Source organism: Chrysemys picta, chromosome 9, assembly GCF_011386835.1.
Source record: "Chrysemys picta bellii isolate R12L10 chromosome 9, ASM1138683v2, whole genome shotgun sequence".
In the NCBI taxonomy this organism is placed as follows: Eukaryota; Metazoa; Chordata; order Testudines; family Emydidae; genus Chrysemys; species Chrysemys picta.
Window position 1 is genome coordinate 78,169,403 of NC_088799.1, and position 12,944 is coordinate 78,182,346.

A 12,944-nucleotide genomic window follows, 5' to 3' on the forward strand; every position below is an offset into this window, starting at 1 on the left:
TGATTTTGTCCCTACATGCTTATGCTTTTTTTTTCTTACTCCTCCTCAGCAATTTGTCTATGTTTCCACTTTTTTATTGGATTCCTTTTTGATTTCAGGTCATTAGGAAGAGTAAGAATACTTTTTATCTTTCCCTTGCATCTGGATAATTTGCAGTTTTGTACGTAATATTGTCTCATTGAAAAACTGCCACTTTTCCTGGACTTAGATGTTCTTCTCATGGAATCTTACCTACCAGTTCTTTGAGTTTGTTAGAGTCTGCTTTTTTCTGAAGTCCATTGTCCTTGTTCTGCTGCTCCTACTCCTTCCTTTCCTTAGAGTTATGAACACTATCATTTCATGATCACTGTCACACAAACTACCTTCAACCTCCAATTTTACAACCAGATTTTGTGGTTCAGTGGATACTGATTTCTAGCTGCGGATATCCGCATCCGTGGGTATAAATTTGTATCCGCACAGGCTCTAGTCACGGAATGTTTTTTGGGGGGGGGAGAGGGGGGAGTGCCATAAAGGCAACTGGTGGGAGGGGCACAAAGGGTCAAATGACCCTCCCAAGTCTCAAGTACCCCGGCGGGGCCAGAGCCGGAAGGTCAGAGCCTTTCCTATTCCAGCCATGCTGCCTGGCACTCTCCCAGGCAGTTGCTGTGTTGCACTGGGCAGCATCTGGGAGTTGCTCCGGGGCCTGGCTGCCAGGAAGAGCTGCCAGATGCCAGGGGGAGCTGGCGCAGTGGGAGGACAGAGTCCTCTGCCCCAGGTAATGTGGGATGGGGAGGGGACGGGGAGAGTGCGGGGGACCGGGGCTGGGGACAGAGCGGGTAAGAGTCACATGAGTGAGTCACATGGGGAGGTCACGTGCCCCCCTTTTGCTGGTGCCCCCCTTTGAGTCTCTCCCATGAGTTGCCGTACCCGGTAACAGTTAAAATCTACTTGCACCACTGGTTATACCAACAGAAAAGTGTTCTTACCAGTGTGTCTTATATCACTCGGGGGGCTGGAATAAGCTATGCCAGCAAAAGCTATATCCACACTAACAGTGTTTTGCCAACATGCTATATTGATATAGCTTTGCCAGTAAAGTGCTCCTAGTGTAGGTCTGGCCTGAGTAAGGGGGAATTGGTCAGCGATTCCCAGCCTGGTTCCAACAGAGTTTAACAGGCTGGCTCAGCAGAAGGTCCGTGTTGCCTTGTTAAATGACTAAACTATTTTCATTCCTTTTTAGTGACCATTTTTTCCCTTATGCACAGAAACTAACATAGACAAAGTCACCCTAACGGATACAGACATTGAAATTCCCATGAATTTTCATGGGAATTGGGCATCCAAATGACTTAAGCAGCTTTGAAAATCTCAGCCACAAAGGGACTTCCTCTTAAATCAAGGAACAAAATTAAAAGTAGCAGTTCCCAGCCATCATCTATCTTATCTTTCATAGCATAATCCTTAGTTTAGCAGTTGACAGCAGGAGTATTAATGATCCCGTTTTTGATCTGCGCTGATAGCCTTTGACATAGTTAACTCTGTATCGTTCTTGTGCAGGATGGGATGTCCCTCCTCAATTGAGGTGGTGGCTCCCATAACCCTTCCTTTTGTGCAAAAGGAACTAGGATACTTGGAATATGTTTCCTAGAAAGTGAAAGTGTTTTAGAAAGTTCTGTAGCTAGTGTATCTGCTGTCACTGGTTTCACCTGCTCATGAAGGTTCAGACCCTCTGAGGTTTGGATTCACAAGAGCCCCCAACTCCACATGAACCTTAGTGTGAAGCCAATGAAACAAACCCATTCATTTTCCCAACACATCTCCCCCAAATTCCTAGCTGGGCAGCAAGCAGATCCTCTTCCGCGTCTTTAGTCATGCCTTGTCTGTGCTGGGGAAATTGTCACCGTTGTTAACTTAAGTTCAGCTCTACTGACCTCGCAATGTTGCAGACTCCATGTGTTGATGAGCTGCTGGCTGCTGCAGTGTTCTGTCAGAGCAAGTCTAATCATCACTGTGTTTAAAAATGGCAGTGGCAGCTGGCCATTCATCAATTCTAGAGCTACCCTAGTGCAGCTCAGTCAGGGTGAGCATTCGAAAGTCATGAATCAGGCCCAAAGAAATCATGGAATTAGCTTATAAATAGTAAGATTTTTTTTAAATAATGCATTTTATGTTCTCTTTCTTTGCCTCCTGGTTTCTGAGCCTTTAGGTTCCCCTCGCTTCATATTTTCAAGTTCTTCTCTGCAACTACGAGGGGGAAAAACTTAAAAAAAAAATGAAATCTGAGACTCTCTTTATTCCTGGAGCTATGGCTTTAAGAAATATATAACAAATCATGAGAGTCATGATAAAAATCACAACAGTTGGCAACACTGCAGTTCTCCCTGTTAGGCAGATCGTATTATCCCTATTGTAACAAGAGGGCAACTGAGTGACAGAGGCTAAGTAACTTGCCCAAGATCACATGGGAAGACTGAGCCATAAAAGAATTAAATTTGTCTAGAATAATCAAACGTGTGTGACAACTGACAAGATCATTATAAATGGTGATGTATCAAACATTAGAGCCAAATAAAGGTTTCTGTGTGGATAGGGTTACTCAGGGCTCCATGTGAGATCTGGCACTCAGAGTCCATCACCAGTTTTCAGAAGTCTGTCTCACTGTCACCTAAAGCCATTCTGCAGCCTGTTTCACTTACCACATAATTCCATTTTGATTTCATTTACTATGACAACCCTCCACCTGCATGGCTTTCATAAAGGTAAAACATCGCAGCAGAAATTGTCACTAACCGTAGTTGTGTACCAGTGCAAATACAGTTCTAATCCATCCACGTGAACATGCCAGTATACAGCTGCAGATCTCTCTTTTGTTGTCTGAGGGCAACTGGTGCATCATTTTCAGGACTTCGTGTCTTCTCTTATTCAGTCCTGAGATGAGAGTGAAGACATGTGAGGGTGGAGAGACTTGCAGTTTGAGTGTAAGTGCCTTGAACAGTAGGGTCATAGCATTCAGCCATTAATAGATCAGAACCAGGCAATTCTATTCATCTTTAATAAAAAGTTAGTAACTACATTGAGCAGATGCTGGGATAACGTTGGCTGACCTCACTTTTATTTTCAAAGGTTTAATCCCGTCAGATGTGGGCTTTTAAAAGATGTGATTTTTAATAGCAAAAGCAGTAGAGCTTTCACAGAGTCTCAATTATCCTTATTCACCTTCCTTTTTTTCCAGCCCAGTTCACACTCAGATTTTCTCTGTTTCTAACCCCTCACAAAACTATTAACTTTTTTTGTTCTTATGCTCAGCCACATGCTCCCTCTAATCATTCAGGTGGGATTCCCTCCTGCCTCCCCAGGATATTTAGACCTTTTTTATCCCAGACACCTGTTCCAAGTTCAGCCCTCCATGGCCAGCTGTTGGTGCAGATGCAGTGGTAAGACTCCTAGAGTGAATAGGTAAAGCTACTATTTGCACTGGTGGAGTTTACTACTGCTTGCAACTGGGGTAAACTCAACCAGTGCGTGTAGTGACCATAATATGTTTAACTGCAGTACATTATTCAGTCATAAGATGGCTCTGTGTCCCATGTGTCATCCCTACTAAACAAGGGGAACAAAGCTGGAACCTGAGCTACGTCAAAGCCTGTTTGCCTTTGTACTTTGTAGTTTTCTATAAGAGATGCCTTCTGTTTAAGAATGTCCTTGATTCCGTGTGCCATGACAGTGGCTTTACCTGCCTACACTAGGATTGCACAAGTGTAGCTATGTTGATGGCTCCGAACAGGGCAAATCTCCAGTCTAGACAAGGCCTAGTGTCCTAGGATCACTGGACCACAAGAGAGAACCTGTGTAAAAGCTAAGTGCCCACCTATCGGGCATGAATGTAAGGGGTGGCAGGGCTTGCAGGAGTTCTTCACATCTGAAAATCAGGTCATTAACTCTTCAGTGCCTCACTTAACTTTCCCATCTTTCCTTCATAAGTGTCCATTTTATTACATTTCTTCCCATCTTCTTAGGGTATGTATAGCAATCAACTCCAGTGTAAGTAACTCAAGGTAGTTAACACCTTTCTAAAGGCTACTGTGGATGCTCCCAAATGTTTTGTTCCAGGATAGAAGCATTTGTGATTTACCCTAGTCTGAGAGAGACAGTGACAACGTATATTAATATTTCCTCTGGTATTCTTGGTTTAAAATTAATTGTGTGTGAATTATGGAAGTTTGTGTAATAGCATGTATTTATAAATATTAATCCCAAAATCTGGAAATAAGCCAGCATCAGTCCCAATGGTGGTCAGAAATTTAGAAATTAGACCTACTATTGCCATGTGATATGTTAACACTAGAGTTTTTATCTTGAGAAAATTGGTTGCCAATTAGCATGTTTTTAGGAGGCTGTTGTACACTTCAAAGCTTCTGTAGAAGCTTCTTGCAAACATCAGGGGGTCTTTGTACTTCTCCATACCATCCTGCAAGTTCCCTACTTGCCCCCCATGTCCACTTCAGTGAGTCCTTGCAATTTCTCCCAATCTCTCCGTGGCAGGAGTTCTGTGTGACCTGCATACTGGGATCCCTTATCCCCTTACTATGCCTGTCCTTTTTCCTTCCCCACCGCACCTCCAAATTATCCTTCTTCCCCTCAGATGGGAAGGAAGGAGTGGATGGCTGATGCCCTCTTTCCCATCTGGAACAGGCTTTTAGGAGGTAGGAGGCTAGGAGAGAGGAGGGAAGGAATGAAGCCTCCTTTTTTCTCTGTCTCTGGCTGTCCCTGCTGGCTGAGGATCTCCCCCCAGGTTCCCAGCAGGGAGAACAATTTTTTCTCATCTGTTAATCAGGTGTCAACATATTAAATTCTACTGTGAAGATGAACAGGGGTATTGTTATGCTGGAAGGCATTAGTGGGTGATATCAAGAGATGACAGCAGTTCCATGTGTCCTCTATTTTCCCTCTTATGTTGTTTTAATTGTCCCCAAAATCAATAGGATTCTGGCCATTAATATGTAGATCATTCCCTGAAATGTTGGAGTTAATTAGATGTGGGGTTCAAAAGTTATCATGTTTCATTTAAACAGACAGACAACTATACAATACCGTGATAAAACCAGCTCTTCTGCATGGATCAGAGAAACAGGCAACCAAAGAGAGGCACTTGAGAAGACTGGAAGCTATTGAAATGAGATGTTTGAGGAAAGTGAGAGGGTTGATGTTGCTGGACCACATGCATATAATGTCATCAGGAGTGAGAGAAAGGCCTATGGTATAGAGAGAAGCTGCAAGGAGGAGGCTGAGATGGTATTGTCAAATACAAAGGATGGATGAAGGGAATACTCTTAGGAAGGCATTTGAGACTAGCGTTCTTGGACAGAGAACAAGAGGCTGGCCAAGAGATCAGTGGATAGACTGTGTACAGGAGGACAGAGAGGCTACGGAGTGATTGTTGGACCGACAAGCCTGGAAGAGACTGATCTGGTGACCTGAACCCAAGAACCTGGGAAAAATTTAAGAAAACAGACAAACAAATGCCATTGAGTTGAGTGTTAGGACTCTCAAGGTCGGCCGAAAAGCCAGCATAGACACTCCTCAAATATTTGTTCCAGGACACACACATTTGTAGTTTAACTTTTAGGGCTTGTCGACACTTAAAAAGTTTTACCAGCATAACTATGCTGGTTAGCAGTGTGATTTCTTTCGCAACATAGCTATGCCAATAAAAAAGCCCTAGAGTACATGCAGTTATACAAACATGGCTTTTCATCTGAATTAGACAAATCTCTTTTTCTTCGGTTTCCTGTGTTCAGCTTTCTGTGCTTAGGGCTTTGTACTATCCTTTGTAAACTCTCCCAGATGCCTGGTTTCATCTCTGAAAATGCTCAGCATTTTTGAAAAGCGAGGAAGTGAGCAAAACACCGATGTTTCTTTGAAGGCAATTCAGGTTAGAGATCCTAACTGCTGCATATCTGACAGACTCTCTTGTACTATAAGTACCCAAGTAAATTACCTCAGGTTGTCTGGGTTTCCTCTGAACTTTCTCAGAATTGCTTTGGCAAACATGAGCAGTGAATTGCAAAGAAAGCTCTGCATTTTACCAGAAGTGAAACATGGGATAGAAATGTGCATTCATTTATCAGTGAAATTATTCTACACTCGGTCTTAAAATTAAATGGGAGCCTAACTTTTACCCTCAGCCTGCATTTTGTTATATCATTTCTGTTTGTTGGCAGCAGCAACTTCTTCATGTATGGAGAACCAACTTTATTGGCAACATGTCTGAGGGTTTAATTGGTATGCAGGGCTTTGCATAGTTCCTCTGTACTGGTGTGAATTTCATTCTGGCCAAGATCAATAGAAAAGTGTGGACCTTGAACTCCACTGTGCAAAATATATCATTCAGTAAGATCAGAATGTGAGCACAGACAGCAGAAAAAAAGGATGGCTAAACTAAATTTGCCTGGGAGCAGTGCATGCTGTGGGCTGGAGGAAATTAGTACAAAACATTACATCTGCTGCCTCTGTACTGAGCAGCAGTTGGCAGCATATATTTTTAGTCATCTTCATACATTTTGCCCAATCATGACTATATGATTGTGATGTTCTGTACCTTGGGGGAGCAACCTATAACCCCCCATATTTCTCATCTGTATATAATTGTGATATTACATATAAAGCATGCCTTGTAAGGTATCAGGGAAAAGGTTACGATCTGCTGAAAGTCATTTCTCTATCCATATATGTATATCAGTAATGCATGTGAAGTTATGAGAATTGTGTTGTGTGGTTGTCAAAACATGCTGTAAGTTAGGGAATCAGCCAGATATTAGCTCCCCAGAGGCAACAGCAAGGAAAGTAACCACCTCCCCAGTGGGGTGTGAAACAAGCCATCAACAGCCATTGTCCAGCAATGGAGCTACAATACATGACTCACGTGCATGGGGCCACACCAGGGAAAATGCTCAACCTTGCTTGGAAAGACTCAGCAATGCCCCCCAGAGGTGCCTGGACTTGTGTTTTCCAAGCATATGGACTGAGGGTATAAAACAGACAGAGTGGACAAATACTGGGCCTTTTTCCTTCACACACCTACACTGCAAGCAACAAGGATGCTGAAGACTTGAGACTCCAACTGAGGAGACTGGCCCAGATTGCAAAGGTGAAATCTGTATACTGTGGACTGCAGTATCCAGTGGGGTGAGAAAAACTGCTTTATCTAGATCAGGGGTAGGCAACCTATGGCACGCGAGCCGATTCTGAGTGGCACGCAGCTCCTGCCGCAGTCCCGGCCCCCAGCCCCACTCAGCCCCCCCGCCCACCGCTCTCCCCTGCGGGGGCAGGAGACAGAAGCTTGGTTCTGCGGCAGCCAAGCTTCCCCCTCCCCCGCTTCTTCCCCCAGCGTGGTGCTTTCCTGCCCCTCCTCCTCTTCGTCCCTGCTCCAATCAGCTGATGGCCCTAGCGAGGGGGAGGGGGAAGAGTGGCAGCGGGCACACAGCTCCGTAGAGGACGCAGAGAGAGGTAGGGACGGAGCCTGGGGGTAGGGGGTGGAACAGGGCATATCTCTTCCAGCCCCCTGCCATGAGCCGCTCAGGGCAGGAGGCTGGGGGCACCCCCACGAGCCGAGCACCCCAGCCTTCTGCCCTGCACCCCTCCCACCCCTCTGCTCTGAGCCTCCCCACTCCAACACACACCCATCCCTCTGCCCTGCACCCCCACAGCCCCATCCCTCTGCCCTGAACCCCCCCCCACACTCAGCCTTCTGCCCTGACCCCTGAAACACCCCTCCCCCAGGTCTGGGGTCCTGGCCGCAGGCCCTGATCAGTCCGCTGCTGGCCTAGGTGAACAGAACCCCAGGCTGGCAGCGAGCTGAGCAAGCTGGTGGCATAAGATCAGCATTTTAATTTAATTTTAAATGAAGCTTCTTAAACATTTTGAAAACCTTGTTTACATACAATAGTTTAGTTATATAATATAGACTTATAGAAAGAGACCTTCTAAAAATGTTAAAATGTATTACCGGCACGAGAAACCTTAAATTAGAGTGAATAAATGAAGACTTGGCACACCACTTCTGAAAGGTTGCTGACCCCTGATCTAGATGTTGCCCAGTCTAATAGGGTTGAGAATTTAGACTGCGTGCTTATATTTTATTTCTTTAGGCAAAAAGTCAGAGTTAGTTACCAATCACTTACTATCACTTAAAAATCCATCTTTTATAGCCAATACATTTGTTTAACTGTTTATCTTTACCAGTGAGTTGGTATGAAGTGTGGGAGCAAATCTGCTCAGGTTTGACAAAGGCTGGTGTATGTCCACTTTCCATTGTTGAAATGGTGAATCAATTAATAAATTAGATGGTATATTCCTGGGGTACAGTACTGGGAGCTGGTGGGAGGAGAGGGAAAATTGGCTGGTGCCTTTCTCTGTGTGATTCATGAGTGGCTCTGGGAGCATTCATACAATCTAGCTGGGGGTGGGGCTCCACATGTGGTTGTGCTGAGTGATCACAGCACCTGGAGGGGTTGCTGCTGGTCACTAGCAAGGCATTGTGAGAGACAGCCCAGGCTGGAGAGAGTTAAGGGGGCACAGCGGTCCCACAGCCCCAGACTGTACCCTGGGGGGATCCCGTCACAATGATCAGCCCTTCTTTTTTGTCTACTAGTGCCATATCTGAATTAGATTCAGCCCAGGGTTTTGCTGACATTTGCTGACTGCCTCAAGAGGAGCTGTCTACCCTCAATTCCCGTTGACTTGTGTGGTGAGGGGATTCCGCCCCTACAGGAGGTACTGAGCAGTTTACAGCATCAGCCCTGTAAAATATAGAACCAGAATCCAGCCTCTCTGCTGGGCTCTGCTTCTCTATACTGTAGGGCTGGCCTATGCAATCTGGTGCACACCACTCTTTAAACAGATACAAGCTTGTTCCACCCCCTCACTCAGGGCCCTCTCCAGTGACTCTGGATACACTCTCACTGTGTTTCTGTTTGCACCATTGGCAATGCTAGGTGGGAACATTGCTCAGTAGTGTCGAACACGAACATTCAAAAAAATCATCAATTAGGCCCCAAAACCATGAGATTGGTTTAAAATTCATGTTTTTCTTAAAGTAACACATTTTGTGTTCTCTTTATGTGCCTCCTGGTTTCTGAGCCTTTAGGGTGCACATAGGTCACATTTTTAAGCTTTCTCTGAAAGTACATGGGCTGGAAACTTATTTACAAGAGAATCTCAGCTTTTTTAACATGACTCCAGGAGCTAGGGCTTTAAGTAAAATGCCAAATATCATTAGACTTGCGATAAAATCGTGAGAGTTGGCAATACTGGTTAGTAGAGCTCCTCCTTGCAACTGTACCTGGTCTCTACAAGGGTAAACAAGTTATGGAGAAGGCTCTATGGACCCTCTTCCTCATCCCCCTTTGCACACACAATCTGTTCTTTAATATTCATCTAGTAAATAACCATCTCAGCATCTGCCATTCCCCAGAAGTCCTATGGGCCGCCACAGCTACAATTCTGAACAGAAGAGGCTATGGAGTGTCCAAGGCTTTGTCTAGACTACGAAAAAGATGCTTTTTTCAATGGAGTGAACTCACTTGAGCCAATTCAACTCAATTGAAACTCCCACTTAACCCCTGTAGACATCTTTGGCTTGATTTTTAGCAGATCAAATTATAGTCTAAGCAGGCCTCTAAGGCTGTCTTCATCACTAAAAAAGGTATGTTTTTACATGGAGGTAACTGACTAGAATTTGCAACCTTAATGTAAAATCCTAGCAGAGACAATGAACAGGTGATTTTTACCTCAGCGTAGCTAGCTGAGGTTCAATACTATGCCCTCTACCTGGGGTTGACATCAACTAGCTACACTGAGGTAAAAACTACCTATGTGTTGTCTCCGCTAGGATTTTACATTGATGGAGCTATCTTGACATAAAAGCACACATTTTTCCAGGGAAAACATATACTCTAAGACACAGCTTGCCAAAACTGAGCTAACAGTTTTAAGCTGTGCCTATAGTGACATTAACTGGGGCTTTCAATTGACTTAACTAGCTCAAATGAGCTAACTCATTGGAGGTTAAAAAAACAACCACCTTTTTTCCCTAGTCTAGACAAGGATTGAGTATTTCAGGGTGAATCCTGCTGAAGAGCAGAGTTGCTTGAAAGCATTTTTTTTTTTTAATTTCTCAATAAACTGACCTCTCTGCTGAACAAGTGCAGCCTAGTATCTGTAATTTTCCAGAGCTTCTGCAGCTTAGAACTTTTTGGACTTAGTATTTAAGTATTTTAGTATTTAAGTTGAAGTTTAATTCACTCTTGTTCCTGAATAAATTGTCATTTGGAAGGCTGTATTGTTAATATTATTGATATATTGATAGAATATTGATAGGATTTTCAAGGCTGTGAAACATTTTATCTTATCAGAAATTATTCTTTTTCTGTTGAAATCCATTAAAACAATTGTGTTAATCAAGACTCAAACCAAGCTACTATTTTCAGTAGAAAACATTAATTTAATGATTTAAAAATGTATTCACAGATATACCAGATATTCTAAATGTACCTTGGGTAAAAGTCCTTTAAGGCAAGGATTGTCTAAAAGCAGAGACGTAACCATGACATAACATTTTCATAGGTGCATCAACATCAGAAATGGAAATGGCCTATGTGGAACCCTAGGTTGTAGCTGTTTTGTAACTGTTTGGTGGCTAGAATTCTCATTATGGTCAATGGTATTTCAATATATAGATCAGCTGCTAGGATTACATTCGGGAGCGTCTTTTTCAGGAAGATAAATTATGAGACCTAACCGGTGACTCAAGAAGTATGAGAGAATTTTGCATGGGGAGGTTGTAGTGATTGGGATGGATGATATTTAAAAAAACAAAACAATAAAGTTAAAATGTCTTTCTGTGCTGGATATCTTGGACATAATGGCTAGAGATGTTATTCAGTACATATTTCTGGGCTTAATGTGATCTCCGTTTGAGCTTTGGACTTCACCTATGCTGAACAAACTGTCTTGAGTTTCAAAAGGCTTATTGTAATAAAAGCCCCTCTGGTTCAGTTAGAGGAGTTTCTCTGTATTTATTTGACCAGAATTTTGGAAAAGAACAAAATTTAAAACATGAAAAGGGTTTTTGTGTTTTAGTATCATCGCTGTTTTCTTGGGAAGATGAATCACTCTCTTTGTCCATGAGACAACTCCTGAGGGCAAAGCCGCTACATTGCAATAATTTGTTCTGAAACTCTGATGTGATAAAGTAGTAGAGGATTGGATCCAGACAACAGTTCAAACTTGCAAGACATAAAGAAACTGGATGAAAATGAAGAGTGCTTCTGCGTATGGCGCAGTTTGTAATAACATTCTGTTTCACCATCATAAATAAAGGAAAGTTTATATGATATGGTGTGAAACATATGAAGAATACAGCTGCACACATCAGAATCATCCGTAAAGCTTTCTCTTTCTCACTTCTCTGTTGCAAGGGCACTTGACAGTCCTGTAGAGATTGTCGCATTTTCCAAGTGCAGTATGCAATAATAACTAGGGGGACCACAAACCCTAATAATTCAGCTATTGTTACTGAAGTAATAGAAGCTCCCATAGTCATTTGCTTCACTTCAAGATCTGCAAAGCATGTGTTTGTATTGTTGGATAAGGTAGGACTTCTCAGGATTGGAACTGGTGAGCAAGCAGCCCCAACAATGATCCACACCACAGCACTAATGGTGACATCATACCTGCACTTCCAGTCTTTGGCTTTGAATGGATGGAGAAGGAAAAGGTACCTTTGAATGCTTATGCAGGTAAGGAAACAAATACTTGCGTACATGTTGAGATACTTCAGGTAGAAACATAACTGGCAAAGGAAACTCCCAAAAGGCCACATGTGGTTTATATAATAATACACTCGAAGAGGTAATGAGAGAACATGTGCAAGATCAGCTACAGCCAAATTAATCATAAAAATAACAGCTTTGTTTTTCTTCCTGATGAAGCGACATAAAACCCATAGTGCAGCACTGTTTGCCAGAAGACCAGGTATGAATATTATGGTGTAAGTGGTTGCGTATAGGGAGGACTGAAATCCCATATGAGGATCAGTGCAGTTTCCTGAAGGTCTGTTGCTCGGCATCTTGAATGTATCTGCGCATTCATTTAGGAGATGATGGGATGGAAGAAGGATTTCTGTAGAGAGTAAAAACAAAGACAGTAAAGGCAAAAACTGTTCAGTGTTTATTAATATTGATGTTTGTATTTTCTAATTCAGACAAAAACATTTAAATGACACCATACACATAGTAAATACCTATTGAAAAGGAAGGAGTATAAAGAAAAGCTTTGTGGTTCACTCCATTACAGAAACTGAGATTAAAATGACAAGCAAAGAGGATGCTTTTACCATCAGTAGTAGGGCCATAAAAGAGATTTTGTCACTTGACCAAGCTCCCAATACAGTTATCAATGGAATGACTCTGTAGCCATCCCAGCATGAGTAGTTGTTTCTGGAACATCTGCATCCTTGGGTCATATTCACTCATCGATTCCAGCCATTCAGCAGCCCAAAGTCTTCTGGGATTTGGGTATACACACACAAGCTATCCGGAAACCCTACTCTGCCAGGGTCTCATAGCCAGCCAGCACTGATCAGAAAGTTGTGCGGGTTGACTAGGAAGGATAAAGAACTGGGCCATCTCTTAGATGTGCTGATTCAGTGCATCATCCAGCCAGCCTTGACTGGAGGTAGTCCTATGGAATTCCATCCAGAATGTAAACCTACTCTGACAGTGTCCTAATGCCACAGTGACGCTATTAATCAGCTTGTTGCCGGCTGCCAGGCTACTCTTCAGATCTCTAGGTTCTCCATAACATTTGACTTCATTCATTGTACACTGTATTCAAACGCCTATCGAATTAGTGTCCCCATGCAGACCTACAGACGTCTCCAACAAGAGATTAAATAAATATAG

The 12,944-nt window shown here is 43.1% G+C and overlaps 1 protein-coding gene across 2 annotated transcripts in view; it reads right to left on the bottom strand.

Annotated features, from left to right (window-relative positions):
• Nucleotides 1-10,462: 10,462 nt before the first annotated feature.
• LOC101945336 (putative P2Y purinoceptor 10) overlaps nt 10,463-12,944 on the bottom strand; it is a 33,920-nt gene continuing 31,438 nt past the window's right edge. For both annotated transcript variants that reach the window (XM_008166508.4, XM_005284488.4), the window contains exon 2: nt 10,463-12,162. In XM_008166508.4, coding sequence (XP_008164730.1) covers nt 11,009-12,109 — 1,101 coding nt within the window. In that variant the 5' untranslated portion in view covers nt 12,110-12,162 and the 3' untranslated portion in view covers nt 10,463-11,008. The remainder of the gene's footprint in view (nt 12,163-12,944) is intronic.